Source organism: Mastigoproctus giganteus, chromosome 3 (assembly GCF_048544385.1).
Source record: "Mastigoproctus giganteus isolate SK-2022 chromosome 3, ASM4854438v1, whole genome shotgun sequence".
NCBI lineage: Eukaryota > Metazoa > Arthropoda > Arachnida > Uropygi > Thelyphonidae > Mastigoproctus > Mastigoproctus giganteus.
The window spans coordinates 66,231,280-66,255,277 of record NC_143577.1 but is presented as its reverse complement, the minus strand read 5'-3'; the positions used below and the strand labels follow the sequence as shown (position 1 = coordinate 66,255,277).

Below are 23,998 nucleotides of genomic sequence, written 5' to 3'. Positions count from 1 at the left end.
TCATTGACAAGACACCATGAGCTACTCTTGCAGCTCGTCTGCACTGCTCAGAGAACTTCATATCTGCCTGCACAATTACCCCCAGGTCCTTTTCATTCTCCACCACTGTCAGTGTAGTACCGCAGAGTTGATACATTGCTCTGGGGTTACTGTTACCCATATGTAGTACTTTACATTTGTCAATGTTAAACTTCATTTGCCACCTCTCAGCCCATCTGTTCAACCTTTCCAGATCCTGTTGCAGCAGCATAGCGTCAGTAGTGTCCTTAACGACCCTGCCAACCTTTGTATCATCTGCAAACTTAGACATTAAACTTGATATCCCATCATCAATATCATTCATAAACACCGAAAACAACAATGGACCCAACACTGAACCTTGAGGAACTCCACTAATAACATTAGTCCACGTTGAGCAGTGTCCATTGATTACCACTCTCTGTCTTCTGCCACTCAATCATCCCCTTATCCATAGCAGCAATTTGCCTCCAATGCCACACTGCTCCAATTTGTGCAGCAGTCTTCCATGTGCAACAGTATCAAAAGCCTTTCTAAGATCCAAATATATAATATCAAAGTTATTCCCTGCATCCAGTTCTTTTGTGACTACATCATAGTATCCAATCAAATTGGTCAGGCAAGACCTGCCCTTAACAAAACCATGCTGCGTCTGAGCTATAACTGAATTCTTGTCTAGATGATCCTGCAGTGCTTCTTTAACCAGTGCCTCCATTAATTTACCTGGAACAGAAGTTAAACTAACAGGTCTATAATTACTTGTGTCAGCCTTTGATCCTCCTTTGTGAATTGGGGTTACATTTGCACATCTCCAGTCTATGGGTACCTCCCCTGAGTCCAAAGAAGCTCTCATAATTATGGCTAGGGGTTTGCATACTTCCTTTGCTGCCTCCTTTAATATAACTGGATAGATCCCATCCACCCCAGGTGCCTTTTTTATGTTTATCCTCAACAATCTCTCCTCCACTTTCCTCTCAGTTATTACAAAATCATCCAGCTCACTGCCAATGTTTACTTTACCTACATCATTCTCCTTCCTGAATAACTCCTCATGCGTGAATGTAGATGCAAAATACTCGTTTAGATTGTTAGCCACCTGAGCAGGATCCTCAACTGTTGAACCATCAATATCCAGTGGAGTATCACTATCTTCAGTATTTCAGGCAGAAAGCCTCGCCGGCTAGAGTCGGGAATTTCTCTATTGATTTGGACACACTAGTGAAGGAGGACAATCTTAGAATAAGATCAGAGTTTATAAATTACTGGCAATTGGTCTGGTCAACTGTTATTTGTTTTTTTTTTTTTTTTTTTTTAGGAGCATTAGCAACTAAGGCCATATTGCTCCAGGAATATGCGGTGGTCATTTCCTAACCGTTCCGCATCCTCCGTATTTGATGGTGACGGGCTCGAACCCCGGTCTAATCAAGAAGCATGTGCTACGCACTGCTACTCCTTCCCACCTGGCTACGGAGGCGCCTGTCTGGTCAACTGCTGAACAAGGTAGAGTAACTAATAAATTTATCCCAAATGTGAGGGAGTATACTAAACAGCAAATTGCTTGGTTTAACGCAAGTATGAATGTGTCTTTTTTACTGACTGGTCATGTTAGCCTTAACTCTAAGCTATTCAAGTTTGGGTCGGCTGCCACGCCATTATGTAAATGTGGGGCTGAGGATACTGTTGTCCATTTAATATTTGAATGTCATTTGTATTTAGATTTACGAAATAGTCTATAACTCCTCACAAATGTGTATAACGAGGATGATTTGCCTCAGTTTCTTAGTTGCAAGGAAAATTTTTATGCTTTTTCAGAGTTTGTAGAGAAAGTGTTTAGACGAAGAAAGCGAATTTATGATAATGAATTAGATGAAAATGGTTAACTTTTAGTAAGTAAATTTAATGCCAAATAGTGTTCAGTTTTATGTTTTACTACATCAAAAGATGTAGTAAATGTAAATATGTATGGAAGTCCTTATAAGCCAAGGCATTATACTTGTTGAAAATTGTAAGGAAAATTTTTGTGATGGATGTCTTGGAGATTGGAGTTTTTCTGGTTTACCTGACAAATTGAGTCAGAATGAGACTTTTTGAGCTGGTGTTGTTTGCTCAATTAAAACACCATTGGTCTTGGATTGGGCATAAATTATGTTCTTTAAATAATAGAACTGTTAAATTGCAGATCTTTATGTCTGTATCTGAGCTGGAGACTGTAGGGCCAAAGGCTCCTAATGAGACTGTTGCACTGATTATCAATGACCATAATTATTAATGACCAACTGATTATTAATGTAGCAGTGATTTGGTAAAGTGACAAGAACTGGATATTTTATTGGACAACAGAAATGGGTTGTATTGAAGTCTAAGCATTCTGTCAACTGAGTGTAATTGGCTTGGAATACCGGTAAATTGTTTGCAATTGGATAATGATGTGACAGCTGTTTTGTCATGAGTGCTGAAATGAGGTATTGTGACTGTTAGACTGGTTGATGGTCGTTCGGGTTGAGGACGTTTAAAAAAAATTGTGACCTGAGACATAGCACAGTTCTTAATGAATATTTTTGCCTGATGGATAATGGTAGACAGACTAATGTTGATGGTGTCTATTTATTTACACTTGTAAATAAATTGTCAGTGTCTTCTACATCTTTCTGGGAGCTTGGGCTGCACCTGGATTGTTTGCCGGAAGGGAATGGGTTTTGTAATCGATATTCAGGTTTTGTTGGTCTATGGAGCTTTTAGACAGCTGGTTGTCTGTAAAGTGTAACTTGTGGCCTAATATAATGGTTTGTTCAACTGATTAGGAACTGTATGGACTGAATGCCCATGTGTATTGAGTTTGCTTGGATTCATTCTTCTAAGCTGTGTTTTGATTGTGAACCATGTTTTAAGTTGACAACAGGCTCTGTTGTTATTCTTATCGTCTAGAATTGAGTTAAAAGAGAATTTCTGATTCTGTCTGCAGTTGGCAGACTGGAATAATTGTATATATGTAAATAGCTATGTTGTTAGCTCTGCACCATAACACATTGTAGTTTTGATTTTAAGGTTTTTGGGTGTATATATGTAAATAGCTATGTTGCTAGCTGTTTGATTGATTGATTAGTTTGGATTTTATTGGCGCATGTTGCTAGCTGTGCACCATAGAACACTATAGATGCATCAGTAGCTTATAGAGGAAACCATGGAGACCGCCATACAATACACAAATACTTTAAATTACAGTAAAGAAACACAGGCAACTGCATTATATTTTTTGTCATGATTGTCTGGGGCCACTTTTGTCCCTCCAGTAATAGAGACAGGGTTTAGGTTCTTTAGAAAGTAACTAATATCATTTTTAATCAACTAACTAACACAATCCAATAGGTGAATCCATTATTCATTAGCAACTTAAGGGAATTTTTGTGATTACAGACTTAGTCTTATTTGGGTAACTCATCAGACAAAACTTAGCCTCAATTAGTGACTTTGTGTTGAATGGTGAATAAATGTATCAAATCTAAATTGGCAGTCAAGTAGTGTGTAGAACAAGGCTGAAAATGTAACATTCTTTACACGTATAATGTAACCCTCTATTAGTGAGCTGCATGGGACCAATGCAGGTTGAGAAATAGTTTAATACAACACTGCATTATGTTTTCTGTCATGCTTGTCTGGGGACACCTTTGTTTTTTCAGTGACAGAGAGACTGGGCTCTGGCTACTTAGCAAACCATGTTTATCCAGGAGTCAACCTAAAGTAACTAATATCATTTTTAATCAAATGACAACACCCAGTATATGAATCTGTTATTCATTAAAAACTTGAAGGAACTGTTATGACTGGTCATAAGTCCATAGTTAATAATAATCTGAAGTCGAGCATTAGATCAAGTAGGAAACCAGTGGAACATTTACATGAGGAAAGATAAAGTTGAAATGAATAGCTTTTTAAGAATAAAATATAGGATCATCTTCACAGGAAAGAAATCATAAGAGAATTATAACATAAGTTTGGTAAGAGAACCTGTTATGAGGGTATCACAAAAAACCAAATGAAAAGAATAATTCTGACATCATTTGCTTAACCTTTAGCACAACCTTTAGTATAGATCCATAAGAATGTGACTTGTATAATTGATTAATGTGGTATTGGTGAAAAATTGTTGTTTTAGCATATCAGTTACTTTGGTCACAGTGTAGCAATTAATACGGTATGCCAGTTACTATTTATTTATTTTTGTGTGTACATATACAATTAAGCATTCACAAGTCAATTTGTATGTTGTGCAGGGTTGAAAAAACAAACTTGGAATATCTTGCAAAATACTCCCATTCTCTCCATCTGAGACTGGTTAACTACAATTGAACTGAGGCTTTTAAGAATTCCTACAGTTTCTGAAGGAACTCAAAATACTAACAAGCGATAACACCTCCAAATGATAACAAGCGGTGCACCTACATTGAGGATTATAACAAGATACTATTTTGGATAAAAGGGATGGTCAAGTGGTAGAAGATATAGAGCATTAAACGGCCACTTCTCTACACAGATCAGCATTATGAGCAGGGCCCACAGGATTTAGATGAGAGTACTTTATTGTTTTTGACATATGTTAATGATCTTGATATATGTATTTAAAGTGTCATCTCTAACTTTACCAACATAAAAGTGGGCAAGGTAGTTAAACACAATTAGAGCACACAACTTTATTAAGATCTAGATAAATTATTCTGATATGAAGTTCTCTGAACAGTGAACTACTAGGACAGCTCACTGGCTTCATTCAATTACACTGAGGAACAATGTAAGTAGTGACAAAGAGGTAATTTATACTGTAAAAAGCAATGGTTATGTTACATGTTGAAAATTGTGTGTACAGGTTTGGAAAGCTCATTTCAGAAACAATGAATTCTTTCTCACAGGTTTACATTCTTCCTGAAATGTGTTTTCTAAACCTGTACCACAATATTCAAGATACAGCCTAATCATTGCTCCTACATGCATATTCTTCTAAGGAATACTCTTAAAATATTTTTCTTTCTCAGGTGACATACATAACAGGACAAATTTAATTGAGAAAGGGTAATTTATCTAAACTGAAAAAAGGATTGGGAAAATACTTAGAGAGGGAAAAAAAAGATAAATGAAGTGAGTGAAGGTGACATGGATTACATTTAGTATACACAGGGTTTTCTAAAGGTATGTGCAAAAAATTGAGACATATTTTAGTGTCCAAAATAATGCAAAAAGTGGTCTAAACATGCATCCAATTCTGAACAGCTACAGAGCTATGGTTGTTTGAATAAAAAAAACATGGCTATGGAATTTTGAATAGTAAAAAATAAGAAGAAAATAGAATAACACACACACACAGTAAGATATTTATTCATAATAATTATTTTTACAATTCAAAACTCCAGAGGCAATTTCAAACAACCATAACTGCAACCAACCATTCAAAATTTGATATATGCTTGTATGGCATTTTATTTATTTATTTGGATCCTAGAATAGGTCCCAGAATATTTTTGCAGACACTTCTGAAACATTTTGCACACACACACACACACACACACAGAGAGAGAGAGAGAGAGAGAGAGAGAGAGAGAGAGAGAGAGAGAGAGAGAGAGAGAGAGAGAGAGAGAGAGAGAGAGAGAGAGAGCTTTGCAACAGGAACACCACCAACTATGACTTGAACCACAACATCTGCTACCATCTGGCAAGTAGTGCACTATTGTTACATAAGAGCAGAGCTTGACACAGCAACATTCAGTATACAGGAATGTTTCAGTGTGAAGAATGGGCTGGAGATGTGACCTAGCTTAGTTCCAGTAGGGATGATTGTTGGGGCCATTTTAGCAGGAGTAAGTATCTTAAAAGCTGCTTCAGTGAAGTGTTCTTATACAGCCATATCTCATATGTGCATCATGAGTGGACCAATCATGGAAGAACTGCTAGGCAGAGGGCCCTATGGAAGCTACCCAAATTTGAATGACCATGTGGATGCATTGGATACTAGCAAGCCTGGGTTCATTTCAGCTAGCAACTTGCCACTGGATGACTGGAAACAGTTTGCCTGGTTCAATGAACCACATTTCCAGCTGCAACACATAACTGGATGGGTGTAGATGTGGCATATTCAACAGGAAGCTCTTGAAGCCCAGTGCTCAAAGAGGGCTGTATAAGCTGGCAGGGGAAGCATAAAGGTCTGAAGCATGTTTGGATAAGAGAACTCCCCCCACACTTGTTGATTAGCATTTCACTGGAGATGTGTACAGGTCTACCATTTCTGACCATATGCACCCATTTATGGTGAAGGTCTTCCTGGATCAGTAAAGCATCTTTCAGCAAGATGACAGTCTATGTCAAAAGGCACCAATGGTATTGGACTGGTTTGGTAAACATTCAGGCGACTTCTCTGTCCTCACATAATCTCGAAGCTTGCCCAATCTCAGCTTAACTGACATGTGCAAAACACCATGGTTCATTGGTACTGGTTTCAGGTGCCATTTGAAACCTGGATCTATTACCACTGAACTGGTACCTGTGGGATGCAATGTGATTGGCATGGGTTACCATAACAGACTCAACCACCTCACAGAGTCTATGCTGCAATGTAACAGTCCATGCAGCATGCTAAAGGTGGTGCAAAGGCAGATATTCGTAATACAATGCTGTCTCTCTGTGTATATTTTAATACTAAGCTTACTTATATCATCTTGTTGAAATGAATACTTACATCTTTCTTCAGTTTTTTTTGCATAATAGCTAATTCCTCTTCTGCAGAACGGCATTCATGTTTTAGTTTTTCCACTTGATCAACAAGTTCTACTTTATCTATAGCAGCTTTTGCAAAATCTGTCTGAAGGTACTGAAGCCTTTCTTTTAAAGTTTTGCATTCACTACCATAAAATTTAACTTCTTGTCTGTAACTATAACAAAAAGAAAAATTAAGATCAATATGACAAGAAAAAAAGGCTAAAAAAAAAAAAAAAAAAAAAAAAACACTAAACTATTTCAATTTAATTAATCTAATTAGAATAGGTGCACGGATTGCAAAATCCTCACCCCTGCTGCAACAAGGATTCAAACTATCCATTTCTACAACAATGGATGAAAGCTTATTCCAACAATCAACCAAAGATTGACTGAAGGCAAACTTCCACACATCAATTCTGCAACTATCCTAAATCAATTTGAATTCATGCTCCTCATGTACAGTCTGAGCAAGAGAAAGAATCCCATGAGCATTCAGTTTGCTCAAGCCATTCAAAGACTTAAATGCCTCAATCAGATCATCTTACAGGTGTTTAGTTTCCAGATGTTGCAATTTGAAAATTGAAGCCTTTCTTGGTAAGAGTAACCTTTTATTACCCTCACCAATCAAGTTGCCCTTCTCTGTATCCATTCACAACAGCTCTACATCCTTCCTAAAATGAGGCCTCCACACCTGTACGCAATACTCAAGATGTGGCCTTATACAATGTGGGATAATCGTCTCCTTATCCCTGCTAGCCAAATTCCTGTATAACACTAACAAAACCCAACAAGCTGTCCTGGCAGCCTGTCTGCACTCCACAGAGAATTTCATATCAGACTTCACAATTACTCCAGTTCCTTTTCATTTTCCACTACCCTGAGTGTAATGCCACACAGTTGATACATTCGCTAAGATTACTGCTACTGCAGCCCAATTGTCTGCCTAATTTGTCTAGATCTTGTTGCAGCAGCATACCCAGATTAGCATTAGCAATAATAGAGGCATACGATGCAAGAAAGCAAGCTTATGCAGCATCAGCCAAAAAAAGAAAACCTTCCCACTTCACCCCTCCGTTCATTCCAAATGCCTGTCCAGCTCAGCCTTAAATTTATTTAAGCTATCAACTTCCACAACAAAAGATGGAAGTCTGTTCCACCAATCAACCACCCGCTGGCTAAAGGCAAATTTCTGCGCATCTATTCTACAACTGTCTTTCCTCAATTTAAATCTATGCCCCATCAGGTTCTTAATCTGAGCAAGAGGAAGAATCCAATCAACATTCAGCTTGCTCAACTCATTCAAGGCCTTATACACCTCAATCAGATTACTTCGCAGGTGCCTACTCTCCAGGCACTGCAATTTGCAGAATTTAGGCCTTTCTTGGTAAGAGCACTCATTTGTTCCCCTCACCAATCTTGTTGCTCTTCTTTGTACTCGTTCTAGCAACTCTACAGCCTTCCTAAATTGAGGCCTGCAGACCTGTACACAGTACTCTAGGTGTAGCCTGACCATTTCCTTGTACAACGGGATAATCACCTCCCTGTCCCTGCTAGAAAAAATCCTATATGTCATTGACAAGACTCCATGACCTGCCCTGGCAACCTGTCTGCACTGCTCAGAGAACTTCATATTTGACTGCACAATTACCCCTAGGTCTTTTTCACTTTCCACTTCCCTGAGTGTAGTACCACACAGTTGGTACGTTTCTCTTAGGTTATTGCTACCCATATGCAGTACTTTGCATTTGTCAATGTTAAACTTCAGTTGCCACTTCTCATCCCATTTGCTCAACTTGTCTAATCCAGTTGGAGTAGTATACTGTCTTTACTGCTGTTAACAACCCTGCCAACATTTGTATCATCTGCAAACTTGGACATTAATCCTGATATACCTTCATCAATATCAATGATGAAGGTATATCAGGTATTACCGTGATTGGTGATGAAGGTATTACTGTGATTAACAACACTACAATGGCATAATCGAAGGGGTGGGAGAAATATCTATTTTACCCATTGCTACTAAAAATATATATTAATAGTAATCTTTAAATTTAATAGATTTTTTAAAAATTTATTTCGCAATGAAACTCTCACATTTCTTATTAAAGTACAATGTATTAGATAAAAAGATCCAACGAATGAGATATACTGTGATGCGTGCGAATGCTGCATTTTGATTCGCCATGAGCTGAACGCTAGAACTGGTTGTTCTATGAACCGTGAGTCTGACGTCTGATTCAGTTACTGTACAGTCGATGTGCAGTTATCATATAGTCTTCTGGAGAATGAGCGTTCTGGTACTATTTTTTTTAACAATACACCTCTGATTTAATCCTAATTCTTGAACTGTATTTCTCAGTTAGTATGAAAAGCAAAGTAACTTCTATGGTTATTTCTCTGAATGCTTTCCATTTACAATTTGTTGTTGGTCCCACTGTATAGAATTTAAAAACTGACTGAGACCACTGTAGTCTCCTTTACGAAAGTAAAAACCCTTTCCCTTGTTGTTAGTTATATCTTTAAGTAAATCCCATATCAAAATGGCTCCTAATGGTTCTTTTATCTGCTACTTAATACACGAATAATCACTGCTGATAACACTGGTCAACATGTAAAATGTTATGAAAAAGAAAATACCCAATCTTGACTAATTTTATGCTGTTGAACATGAAAATTGCATTAACATTTGTTGATTGGCTCTTGTTTTCAAATTACAGTTGAGGTCTCATATTAGCTAGTTACTCTATATTATCAACTAATGGCTCTTGGCAAAACGCATGGCAACACCACAGTTTTAGAACCACCATGCTCTTATCACGAGATCAGCAAATGTCACCTTGCTTCACGTGATAAGTTGTTGTCACTTCAAATGCATCTTCAACTCTGTTGCAGTAATCCTCAAATACGGCTAGGTACTGGATGATTTGTTAAAATGTGAGATTCCTGTGAGATTCCTACTTTTTGTGCAGTATTTGTGCTGTGTAAGATTAATATGCCCTGTAATTGTGTGAACAGTCTGGATGACTTTTGCTACGTATGTGGAGAAGTCATGTTCGCTTGAAGAAAGTGTCCCTTAACTCGAGCCATAAAAAAGGCCCACTTCTTGTACTTTGGGTGTAAAGTAGGTGACCTGGACAAGAACTGGGCACCAAACATATGCTGCACTATCTGTTCATCAACACTCAACACGTGGACGAATTGAAAGGGGCGTTTTATGCCTTTTGCAGTGCCCATGATATGGAGGGAGCCAACAAATCATGTCACAGACTGTTACTTCTGTAGGGTGACTCCTATTAGAAAAGGGATGACAATGAAGAAAAAGTAGACAGTGATGTACCCAAATATACCATCTCCAATTCGTCCTGTGCCTCATGGTGAAGTATGACCTATTCCTGAACACCCAACCATTTTTCTGTACACTCTGATGATGAAAATATGGTTGAACATTAACTCGATATACACAAAGAAGTACAGCAGCCGTCTAAGTCAAGGGATCCATCATTTTGTCCAAACCTTCAGAACCACATAAGATCACAAAAAGTGAGCTTAATGACCTCATCAGGGATCTCGAACTGCTAAAGAATAAGGCAGAGCTTTTGGCCTCAAGGCTACAACATTTCGTACTCTAAACAGACTATGATAAATTCTATAGAACAGAAAGCAAACTCACTGTTTGTAAGGATGTTGATAGTCTAATGGCAAAAATGAACATGAGACACATTCTCGAAGAATGGTGACTATTTATAGACATTTATAAGGTTAGCCTTAAGACTGTTATTACACAATGGAAATATGCTGCCTTCAATACCTCTTGTGTATGCTGTCCACAAAAAAGAAACATGCGCGCGCGCGTGCGCGCACACACACACACACACAGAGAACATTCTCATAGGTGTATCAGAAATATGTGGCAAAAATGTGGTGATTTAAAAGTAATTGCCATTTTATTAGGACTACAAAAGGGTTACACTAAGTACTGTTGCTTTCTCTGTGAGTGGGATAGTTTGCTAAGGATATGCACTATAAGAAGAGGAGTTAGCCTCAATGAAAATCATTGACACCTGGAATGAGGAACGTAGGATTTGAACCTCTGGTAGATCCAGATAGAAAGTTTTGCTTCCACCACTCCATATCAAACTGGAGCTCATTAAAAATTTTGTGAAGGCTTTGCAAGTGAACGGTTCTGCGTTCACATATCTGCAAGAGAAATTCCCAAGACTTAGTACAGAGAAGATTAAGGCAGGCATTTTCACTGGCCCACAAATAAGGCAACTTTTCAAAGACGAACATTTTAAATGTGTCCTCAGCGATAGTGAGAACTCAGTGTGGAAAGTCTTTCGAAATGTTTCGACTGGTTTTCTAGAAAATGTTAAATCCGGCAACTACATGTAGCTTGTGGAAGATCTCATTACTTTTTATGAAAAACTAGAATGCAACATGACATTGAAGATGCATTTCCTGCACTCATATCTGGATTTCTTCTTGCCAAACTGTGGTGCCATCAGCACTGAACATGGTGAGCACTTCCATCAAGACATTGCAGCGATGGAACAAAGATACAAAAGCAAATGGAGTGCCACTACATTAGCCGATATTATTGTTGGATGGTAAAAAGGGATGCTCCCAAAGCTGAATACAAGCAAAAGGCAGAAAGGTCCTGTGTTTGATACAGATATGTTCATAGCTATACCTTACTGCCATATAAATAAAAAATACTCCATATAAATATAAAAAACTATTTTTTTCGAAAAGTGCCAATCTGCCATTTTAAGCACTATTTCCATGTTTAGCACTACAAAATCTATAAAGTAAACTTACTTTCATGCCCGTAACAAAGCTATGACCCAAAATTTGTTGTTCAGTGTAATCAGAAGTTCTCTCTCTTGTTGCCTCTTTAATGTACTACTACAGTAAACAGTCATCCAATATATCCACAACAGTCTTGCTAGATTGTAAATGACCAACCCACAAGAGTTCCAGTTAATATCTGAAAATTTAAAATCTCCTATTACAAGACATTGATTTACTGGCCAACTCTATTTCTCTGACAGTTGTACTCATCATCAAATGAGTGTCATTTGGTCTATAACACACTTCTACTCTCATTTTTGTTTTTCCAGTGCTTATATCACACCAGACTCAAAATTGCATTTAGCTGGCTGCACTGCCTTAGATTTTATGTGCTTCTTAACAAATTGTATAACCCTTCTGTCCTTTCTGTATAAATCGTACCTCACATGTTCAAATTCTGAATCCCTTATATCTGAGTAACATCACATCTCTAATATCCCCACAATGTCTATATTTGATGACATGACTAGCACCTCAAATTCATTTACTATGCTTTTAGCATTGGTGCACATGCAAGTATACATGCACCTGTTCTTGCTCTTAGTTACCCTAACGCAGGTTATAGTTTTCCTGTTAAAAACATATCACAGGTTATGTTTTTAACTGAGACTATTAAGGCATTACACAGATTATAAAATACTGATTTTTGATTAATGGAAGCTCAAATTTTTTCTTTATCTAAATTAGCTAAATTTGAATTTTTTTTTTTTTTTTTTTGATTTTTTTAGAACTATGTGCACGTTTTATAGAGTACATTATTTTGTATGGGAAAATTAGACGAGCAAATAAAATGCCGAGTACAGCATTTTATTTGCTCAGTTCGTATAGGAGTGCTCAATGAAGACTTACTGAATTAAATTATCATTCATATAACATGTTAATTCTTAGAAATCAATATTAGTTTAAGACAGCTATTGACTGAAAGATTATTAAACGATAAATTAGTAAATTAAGTCATAAATATAAAAATTTAATTTTTCATTGTTAATAGAAACTCCAACAGAAAAGGATCTACTAAAAAACTATAAAAGGTCTGCTATCTATACTGTCAAACAGCATACCGATTTAGCTTCAGCAAATATTTATTTTGCTGGAATACTCTGTTGGTTGCAGATACATTATCACTCATGTTTACTAATCTTCTATATGCCACAGAGGTCTGAACATGCACAGCTCCATCCCATCTTAAGTGCATTTACATCAGAGAATATTGGCTGCTGAAATTGCAACTTGGTAATTTCGGTTATCATCTGCACTAATGAACACCACAATGGCAGAGGCCCTTAGCACCAAATGCCTTCTGTCAGCCATTCATGAGAGGAGACTCATTTTTTATAAAGGTGGCGACGAGTATCAATTCCAAATCCAACTTCTGGAACCATTGTGGCTGAAAAATCCCTGACCCAAGTCTTATCCAATCTAGTCGTGGTGCCTAACTCCAACAAGCTGAGACTATTGGATAGGTTTTTGCCCACACAAATGTTAGAATTCATATGGCTGTTAGATGGTGACGTTCATAAATTTGCCTTTGACAAAAGGTACAGAAAAAACATTCTCCCAAGCAGTCTCACCATCAATCCCATTTGAAAGTTAACATTCCATTTATGCTAGGCCATAATTTTCACCAATCAGGGCTGTGGATGTGCTGGCACTCATCCAAGGGTGATTTGCCCAATATGAGCCCTAATCCTGAGTTCCTTGAAGGGGATGTGTCTAGTTCCCATCACTATGGAGAAGGAACAATGAATCACTGGAGCTTTTTTGTTATGGACTTGGTGCATGCTGAATTATCAGGCAGCCCCCCCCCCCCCCACTTACAAGAACTCTTCACTGTGGACTCGGTATGATTTGAGACTAACTGAAATCCGGATTACTTTTACTCATATTAGTGTAATTTTAGTTTATCTTGTCTTTATCAATATTCCATCTTTTTTTTTTTTTTTTTTCTAATGTGAGCCCTGGTTTGTAGCTATAATGGGGTTGAACTGGCATTTACTAAATTCATGTATAAAATAAAGGTATATATTTAGTTATTTAAATACCATCTTTGTGACTGAAACAGAGTGAGTTATTTACTTGTACATGATTAATAAAAAAGTACAAAAATTACATATAATGTCTTATTACCTAATTTGTGATCTTTTCAGTTCTGCTTCCAGGGAGTGAACTTGGAGCTGAGCTTCATCACGAGCACGTTCAGCTTGTGTTAACCTTTTTGACAGGTCTTCAAACACTGGACTTGAATGGGCACAACCATTTAGGCCATCCTTATAAAGTCTCTCCAACTCTGATTCAGCTGCTCTTTTTTCTCTCATTGCTCTTTCTACTTGAGTTTGCTTCTCATTAGCCTCCTGTTGAAATTAAAAGTGATCTTGCGATATGCATCATCACTGATATTAAATTTCTATCCTAATAGTATTTAATCATTCCTGTGCTAACCATTTCATGATTTTTACATATCATTTTTCTTTCTTTGTAAACCAATACACTTCACATGTAAATGGAATTTGGAAATAATTTATTGTACTGAATTTTTCACCAGAACTAATTTTTCAAACAAGATTAACAAAGCACAAATAATAATGCCCACCTTAAACTGGAAATATTTTCATTTAAATGGTTTTCATTATAAAAGGATTTTAATGTGTGCGCGTGTGTGTGTGTATGTGCATGTGCGTAATTGAAACTAATGTTGAACCAACAGTTCAGAAAATGGAGAAAAGGTATATAAATGAAAAAATGCAAAGTAAATTTAAACTTAACAGAACTGATTAATGTCATTGAATAAATGATTAAATATTACATCAGACTGGGATATTAGAGAATGCAGAATATAAAAAATTTAAGCTATACGTTAAAAAATTGGAAAACAGGATAGTTATTACTACATGGAAAGATATGTGCCCTGAACTATAAACAAAAGAGAAGCCTAAAAAAAAAAAAAAATAATAAATAAATTAAAATTATTATAGTTAATTATCATATCAGGATACACTGAATGGTATATTATCAAGGTCTAGAACCATTCAATATATTCAAATAATAATCAGTGATAACTATTTGTTTCTGATTGTCGTTTGCCAGTAACTGAAAGAACAATTAATATTACAAAAGGCCAGAGTTAAAAAGATGAAATAATAATGTGATAAAAGTAAAAATTTATCAAAATTTAGAGACATACTGGCAGAATAACATCCAGCCCAACAGATAGCAGACTGAATAAATATATACCAATTATACACATAAGATGGGAGTGGTGGGGAGCAAACTGTGGGTAAAGAAATAGGCTAAGACCAAAGAAGCAAGGTGAGGGAAGAAACAGAATAGAAATAGTACCCTAATCCTCAAATACTCTTATAATTCATGGGGCATAAAAATAGAGAATATGACAACAGACATAAAGAGAAGATAAACCCATATAGCAATAGTACTCAGATATACCGGGAGTGTAAATGCTCGACCCATGAGATGGGGTACTGGTATTTCAATAAGGCTATTATCGAATATGCAAAGAATCAATTAAATAAAACTAAATGAGAATAAGAGGAAAATATACCTAATAAATGATAGAATTATATTGAGAAAGAGAGAGAGAGAGAGAGAGAGAGAGAGAGAGAGAGAGAGAAAAACCAATAATAATAACTCTGATATGCAAATAATATGAAAAGCTTTGCCTAAAATATAAAAGAGTATTGCTAGAAATAACATAATGCCAAAATATAAGAATAATAAGCTGTAATAGCCACATTATTATACAGGGTGTCTCAAAAATATTGGTATAAACGTTTAGGGGAGGTAGGTGACGTCTAAAGGACTGTGAATCACATAGGAACCCATAACCGGAAACGTCACCGTAAGTCGGTAGACGGCGCTGTTCATCAGTTCGCGAGAGGGAAAATTTCTGGTTTACTCATTCAAGCAGTAGTCGCCGCATGAAGAGCATGCATCGATATACGAACTGTGAGCTAGCAGACATGCACCTAGTATATGGATTAGCAGAGGGTAATGGACGAGCCACTCAACGAATTTATGGAGAATGCTTCCCAGACAGACATGTACCAGACTACTGTTTGTTTGCGCGTGTGCATCAAAATTTGTGCAATTATGGGTCATTTAGAGGTAACAGGAGTAGTCGGGCAGACCACGTTCGACGCGAACTCCCGCCATGGAAGAAAGTGTGTTGAATGCCGTCCAGAATAATCCTACTACCAGCACACGTACCGTTGCCTCTGCCTTAGGAATGTCTCATTGCAGTGTACAGCGTGTCTGGCATGAAGATTCCTTACACCCCCTTTCATCTCCGAAGGGTTCAGTTACTGCTCCCCCAAGATCATTCTGCACGTGTGGCTTTTGCGCACTGGTTTCTCCAAGAAAGTGTTCAAGACGAATTTTCCGGACTATGTTTTGTTCACGGATCAGGTTTATTTCACTCGGGAAGGCTTATTCAATCAGTACAATGCTCATGTGTGGGCTAACGACAACCCACACGGTGTGCGCCTCCATGCCGCACAACATCGCTTCGCGATAAATGTGTGGGCAGGTATGGTCGGTGACTGCTTAGTCGGCCCATATCTGTTACCATCCCGCATGAACTCCGCTAAATATCAGATCTTTCTTGAACAAGTTCTACCAGGGTTACTTGACGATGTTCCAGCAAATGTGAGACGCAACATTTGGTTTCAACATGACAGGGTGCCTGCCCATTATGGAAGGTGTGTTCGTGACCGTTTGAACAGTCGTTTCGGGCATCGATGGATTGGCCGTGGTGGACCCGTTACTTGGCCCCACGCTCACCTGATTTATCGAGCCTTGATTTCTTTCTGTGGGGGGGCCCTCAAATCTATCATGTATGAATCGCCTGTGGAGACAGAAATGGATCTTGTGGCGAGACTCGTCTGCACTGCTGCTACTGTCAAAGAAACCCCAAGTGTGTTCGACCGTGTCCGCCAATCCATGCTGTGTCGGTGTCACGCATGCATCGCGTCTCATGGTGGAACCTTCGAGCATCTGTTGTAACATCATGAAATGCATCCATCTCGTACTCCATTGTTAATATTATGTCAAATAAATGTTTGCCACTAATTACTGTCTTGGGTCATTTCTGCTTCTTGTGCCTCTGCTACTACTTTCCCGTGACGTTTCCGGTTATGGGTTCCTATGCGATTCACATTCCTTTAGATGTTACCTACCTCCCCTAAACGTTTGTACCAATATTTTTGAGACACCCTGTAATATGGATATTACAGATTATTATTCCTATATTTTGGCATTGTACTGAAAGGCCAATCAAAGAAAAAGAAAAGCAAATTAAATAATAATTCAATGGGAAACCCCTTGAGACAGAATATAAAAAAAAATGCAAATTTTTGAAAATGCAGAAAGATAAGAATTAATTGGGAAGAAAATAAGTAATATCTAACGTAGTAATACTCAGAAAGGGAAAAGCTACATCATTATTATTATTAGCTGACGTTGCAGAGCAGATATCATCTTTTAAGGGCACAAAAGGTGATATAGTTGTACACGTTGGCACTAATGATATCAAGAGTAGGAGACCAGCAGAATTGCTTAACAAGTACAGGTCACTGTTGAAAAAAAGCCATGAAATAGGGTTGAATTTGAAAGTGTCTGCAATTCTGCCCAGACACGATAGGAGGGAGTATATGATGAGAGCCTTGTCGATCAATTCGGCCCTGGAAAGATTGTGCAAGGCTCAAGGGGTAGAATTTTTTTCAGCCTGGACTGTACTTGTTAACGGGAGAGATTGCTTCTACAGGGATGGAATACACTTAAATAGAAAGGGTGCAAGAATATTTGCTGATGCTATCGAGGCAGTGTTAGGTGGGTCGGAAAACTGCTAGCTTGGGGGGAGACAAAGACGAATAGATTAACAGTAGCCACTGGCAGAGGTGAAAGAGATTCTTGCACTGCTTCTATTGGAATGAGCAGAAGCCTGAAAAACAAGATTCAGGATATTTCAGAGACTGCTGGGAGTCATTGCGGTACAAGTAAACACATGGGTTGTGTTAGGGTAGCTAAGAATAGAAATAGGTGCATGTATACTTGCGTGTACACCAATGCTAGGAGTTTAGTAAATAAATTTGATGAATTTGAGGTATTGCTCAAAACATCAAAGGCAGATATTATTGGGATATCAGAGACGTGGTGTCACACAGATATAAGGAATGCAGAACTGGAATTTGGGGAGTACAACGTCTACAGAAAGGATAGACTGGATAGGAAGGGAGGAGGGGTTATGCTATTAGTTAAGAAATACATAAAATCCAAGGAAGTGAAGCCAGTCGACATTGCTGGACAGTGCAGTGTCGAGTCAGTTTGGTGTGACATAAGCATTGGGAGATCAAAACTGAGAGTAGGAGTGTGCTATAGGCCTAATGACTCTGATGAGTATAATAAGAAACTACAGGGAAATAGAGTGGGCCAGTAAATCAGAGAGTCTTATAATGGGAGATTTTAATTTCCCAGATACTGACTGGAATTTGGGGGCTGTTAACTCACACACTAGCAAGGCTTTTGTGGATTTATTGGATGATTGTTTTCTACATCAGCATGTTCGGGAGGCAACTAGAGGGAGGAATACTCTTGATTTGATTATCAGCAGTGATTCTTCATGCATTAAGAATCTGCAGATAAATGAACCACTAGGTGGCAGTGATCACAGTGTGCTGAAGTGGGATTTACTCAAAGAGGTAACTACCATTAGGGGTAAAGGGAAGGGTTATTGCTTTCGTAAAGGCGACTATGATGGACCGAGACAGTATTTAAATTCTATACAGTGGGACCAACTGATGATATTACCAACAGCAAATGCAAAATGGGAAGCATTCAAAGAACTTATCTTGGAAGCTACTAGGCTTTACCATACCAACTAAGAAATATTGTTCAAGGTTTAGGCCTAAATGGATGTCAGATGAACTGATGAGGCATATGGCAGAGAAGAAACATGCATGGGATACATACAAATTAATACATGACACAGAAGCCTATGATAGATACAAGTTGATCTGTAACCAAGTTACAAAGTAGGTTAGGCAGGCAAAGGCAGATTACGAGAAATCTTTGGCAAGGGATGTAAAGAAAAACAGCAAAGAGTTCTTTACTTATGTAAACTCTAGAAGGAAGGGGATGAATCAGATTGGTCCACTTGATATCGATGGGTCAACTGTTGATGATCCTGCTCAGGTAGCTAACAAACTAAATGAATATTTTGCATCGACATTCACACATGAGGAGTTATTTAGCGAGGGGAAAGCCAGAGGTGTATTCAACTCTAGCAGAAAGCTAGAGAATCTTGTAATAACTGAGAGTACAGTGGAGGAGAAATTGTTAAAGATAAACACAAGAAAGGCACCCGGGGTGGATTGGATCTATCCAGTTATATTAAAGGAGGCAGCAAAGGAAGTAAGCAAACCCTTAGCCATAATTATGAGAGCTTCCTTGGACTCAGGGGAGGTATCCACAGACTGGAGATGTGCAAATGTCACCCCAATTCACAAAGGAGGATCAAAGGTTGACACAAGTAATTATAGACCTGTGAGTTTAACTTATGTTCCAGGAAAATTAATGGAGGCACTAGTTAAAGAAGCACTGCAGGATCATTTAGACAAGACTTCAGCTATAGCTCGGACACAGCATGGTTTTGTTAAGGGGAAGTCATGCCTGACCAATCTGATTGGATACTATGATGCAGTCACAAAGGAACTGGATGCAAGGAATAACTTTGATATTATATACTTGGATCTTAGAAAGACTTTTGATACTGTTGCACATGGAAGACTGCTGCACAAATTGGAGCAGTGTGGCATTGGAGGCAAATTGCTGCTGTGGATAAAGGGGTGGCTGAGGGGGAGAAGACAGAGAGTGGTAATCAATGGACACTGCTCGTCGTGGACTAATCTTATTAGTGGAGTCCCTCAGGGCTCAGTGTTGGGTCCATTTTGTTTTCTGTATTCATAAATGATATTAATGAGGTATATCAAGCTTAATGTCGAAGTTTGCAGACGATACAAAGGTAGGCAGGGTTGTCAAGGACACTACTGACACTATGCTGCTGCAACAGGATCTGGAAAGGTTGAGCAGATGAAGTTTAACATTGACAAATGTAAGTACTACACATGGGAAACAGCAACCACAGAGCAACGTATCAACTCTGTGGTACTACACTGACAGTAGTAGAGAATGAAAGGGACCTGGGGGTGGTGAGCAGTGCAGACTTGCTGCAAGAGTAGCTCATGGTGTATTGTCAATGATATATAGGAATTTTTCTAGCAGGGATAAGGAGGTGATTATTCCCTTGTATAAGGCAATGGTCAGTCCACACCTAGAGTACTGTATACAGGTCTGGAGGCCTCATTTCAAGAAGGATGTAGAGCTGCTGGAACGAGTACAGAGAAGGGCAACAAGATTAGTGAATGGAACAAAGGGGTGCTCTTATGAAGAAAGGCTTAAGTTTTGCAAATTACAGTGTCTGGAGACTAGGCACCAGCGAGGTGATCTGATAGAGGTGTATAAGGCTTTGAATGGTTTGAGCATGCTCAATGCTGATGGGACTCTTCCTCTTGCTCAGAATAATCACCTGAGAGGGCATAAATTCAAATTGAGGAAAGACAGATGTAGGATAGACGTGCGGAAATTTGCCTTTAGCCAGCGGGTGGTTGGTTGGTGGAACAGACTTCCATCCCTTGTCGTGGAAGTTGATAGCCTAAATAAGTTTAAGGCTCAGCTGGACAGGTATTTTGAACGAACAGAGGGGTGAAGTGGAAGTGGTTTTTTTTTTTTGGCTGATGCTGCATAAGCTTGCTTTCTTGCATCAAATGCCTCTACTAATGCTAATGCTAATTAGCCATATGGTGCAAGGAAGCCTGAGACTTATGCTGCACTGGCAAAAAAAAAAAAATTTCTCTATTACCCTGAGAGAGAGAGAGAGAGAGAGAGAGAGAGAGAGAGAGAGAGAGAGAGAGAGAGAGAGAGAGAGAGAGAGAGAGAGAGAGAGAGAGCGAGCGAGAGAGACGTAGAAAGGAATCACTAAGAAAGAGAAGAATGATGATATGCAGCTCAGGACCCTCGGTGTGCCAAGCCCATACTCACCAGATGTGAGCATCTTAACAGTGGCAACAACAAAAAACCAAAGAAAACTTGTTAAAACAAAGTGAAAGACATAAAATGCCTAAACAAAGTAAAGGCAATTATAAACAACAGAATTACAATCTATACAATGCATAATTATATTATAATTAAATAATAATAGTAATTAAAAAAGAAAAAATGCTAAATACTGAAAAGAAAGATAAAAATGAACTTGGAATTGACAACGCAATATCTAAAGGATTAATACTCAGCAAGTGAAACACTATATTACCTATAAAACTATAGCAATAGTAGAGGCATATGACACAAGAAAGCAAGCTAATACAGCACCAGCCAAACAAAAAAAAAAAAAAAAACCCCTTCCCATTTCACCCATCCATTCAATCCAAATGTTTGTCTAGTTCTACCTTGAACTTATTTAAGTTGCTGATCTCCACTAAAACAGATGGAACTTTGTTCCAACTATCAACCACCTACTGGCTAAAGGCAAATTTCTGCACATCTATTCTACAACTGTCTTTCCTCAATTTGAATTTATGTCCCCTCAGGTGAGTAATCTGAGCAAGAGGGAGAATCCCTTTAGCAATGAGCTTGCTCAATCCATTCAAAGCCTTATACACCTCAATTATATCACCTCACAGGTGCCTAGTCTCCAGAAGCTGCAATTTGTAGAACTTAAGCCTTTCTTGGTTAACACCAACTCTTTGTTCCACTCACCAATCCCTTGCCCTTCTCTGTACTCGTTCCAGCAGCTCTACATCTTTCCTAAAATGAGGCCTCCAGACTTGTATGTAGTACTCAAGGTGTAGCCTGACCACTGCTTTATTCAAAGGGCCAATCACCCCCTTATCCCTGCTATTAAAATTCCTGTAGATCATTGACAAGACGCCATGAGCTACTCTTGCAGCCTTTTTTTGCACTGCTCAGAAAACTTCATATCTGACTGCACAATTACTCCCAGGTCCTTTTCATTCTCCACTACCCAAGTGTACTACCACCCAGTTGATACGTCAATCTGGGGTTACTGCTACCCATATGCAGTATTTTACACTTGTCAATGTTAAACTTCAGTTGCCACCTCTCAGCCCATCTGGCTAACTTTTCCTGTTGCAGTACTGTACTGAATTACTGCCATTAACAACCCTGCCAACCTTAGACATGAACCCTGATATACCTTCATCAATTTCATTGATAAATACCGAAAACAACAACAATGGGGCCAACGCCAAACACTGGGGGACTCCACTAATAACATTAGTCCATGAAGAGCAGTGTCCATTGATAACCACTCTCTGTCTTCTCCCACTCAACCATCCTTTTATCCATTGTAGCAACTTGCCCTTAATGCCATACTGCTCCAATTTGTACAGAAGTCTGCCATGTGCCACAGTATCAAAAGCTTTCATAAAATCCAAGTATATGATATCAAAATTATTCTTTGCATCCAGTTTCTTTGTGACCACATCATAGTATCCAATCACATTTGTCAGACAAGACTTCCACTTAACAAACCCATGCTGTGTGTGAACTATAACTGCAGTCTTGTCTAGATGATCCTGCATTGCTTTCTTAACCAGTGAGAGCATTATTTTCCATGGAACAGAAGTTAGACTAACAGGTCTGTAATTACTTGTGTCACCCTTAAATCCCCCCTTTGTGAATTGGGGACACATTTGCACATCTCCAGTCCATGGGGACCTCCTCTGAGTCCAAGGAAGCCTTTGTAATTATGGCTAAGGGTTTGCTTACTTCCTTTGCTGCCTCCTTTAATATAACTGGATCCCATCCACCCCAGCTGCCTTCCTTATGTTTAACTTCAACAATTTCTCCTCCACTACGCTCTCAGTTATTACAAAATCACTTAGCTCCAATGTTAGAGTTTGATAAACTTCTAGCATTCCCTTCCTTGAATAACTCCTCATGTATGAATGTACAGTGGGGGGGGGGAACTGCATCATCTTAAAAAAAGTAACATTCGTAGCAAAACATACAAGACATTGCTTGATTATAGTCATTTTGTTTGTTGCAAAGCAAAGGTATTGCATCAGATAACCCTTGTATTGCATCAGACAGTAATTGCAAGGTCTTGCATCAGTCATCTCTATAAATACTGCATTGAAATAGTATACACACACTCATTAGTATCCTGTTTTGCAGAGGTGTAAGCATGGCTATATGTAGGGCTGCCACCTCTCTAACCTTAAAAATAAGGACATTTGGGCAGAAAAATCCAGACTTTTGAGGATGCCATTCCCTATTTTACCATTTTAACAAAACACAGCTTACATTCTCTTACAGTCTTTTCAAAAATGCCTAAGCCTTTAATAACTGTTTATTATGATAATAGGATAATAACACAGTCACTGGCAAAGTAATAACATGTTAAATATTTTAATTGAATAGCTCAAATCCTTAAATTAACAGAATTCACACTTACCATTCTTATACAGATTGCTTAATTCGTTAAAAATGATACACAAAAAATTTAATTATGGTATGAATGAAAAAAATAATTTTTTTCCCTCGGCGTAATTTATTTGCTGTTCTCTACATTTCTTTTATATTTTTCCACTGACGAAATTTTTCTCTGTAAATCTGTTTTTTGATAAATATGAATGAAAATCTTTACACAGCATGTTACCAAAACTGAATTTTGTAAGCATTAGTCCCTTAATTGAATCCACAGGAAATGAATTTCTACCCGTAGACCACTGCATCTCCATAATTGAAAACAGTCTTTCGATAAATGCATTATGTGGTGGTATGGAAAAGAAAAAAATGAGCAATTATTAACAGCTCTGTAAAAAACTCTTCATTCTTACAGTGGATAAAATAATTAGCCCATCTTACATTACAAGGAACAGAAACATCAGTATCCTTAATTTCCACTACGAATTTTTTTTTTAAATTACAAAACTGATCAAAGCACTTCACATCATCCAGACACACTCCTTTTGTATGAAGGTACTTAATTGTTGAAACCACACTATCCCATTCAAGTGGCTCTCCTAAAGACATCCACCTGAATGAAGAAACTTCTTCCAGTGGTTTCAACCAAATATTCAGTGCATGATGAATATAAGTTCTGCATATTTCTTGTGAAAACTCCACATTTCTCTGTATATCCTTCTTGCCTCTTCTCCAACATTACTTTCACTTTGAGGGAATTTAACTAACATTTACTCCTTTCTGACAGAATATCCCTTACGGAAGCAAGAGCTTCAATAACTTCTATCAAAGAATTGTTATTCCTTTCAATGCCCATTATATGTGAATT

The 23,998-nt window shown here is 38.1% G+C and overlaps 1 protein-coding gene across 2 annotated transcripts in view; it reads right to left on the bottom strand.

Annotated features, from left to right (window-relative positions):
- The window catches only part of LOC150088054 (sodium channel and clathrin linker 1-like), a 119,243-nt gene that overhangs the window by 36,142 nt on the left and 59,103 nt on the right, over positions 1-23,998 (bottom strand). For both annotated transcript variants that reach the window (XM_090370553.1, XM_090370551.1), the window contains exons 6-7: positions 13,741-13,964; positions 6,740-6,932 (exon numbers count right to left, since the gene is read on the bottom strand). In XM_090370553.1, the coding sequence (XP_090226679.1) occupies positions 6,740-6,932; positions 13,741-13,964 (417 nt within the window). The remainder of the gene's footprint in view (positions 1-6,739; positions 6,933-13,740; positions 13,965-23,998) is intronic.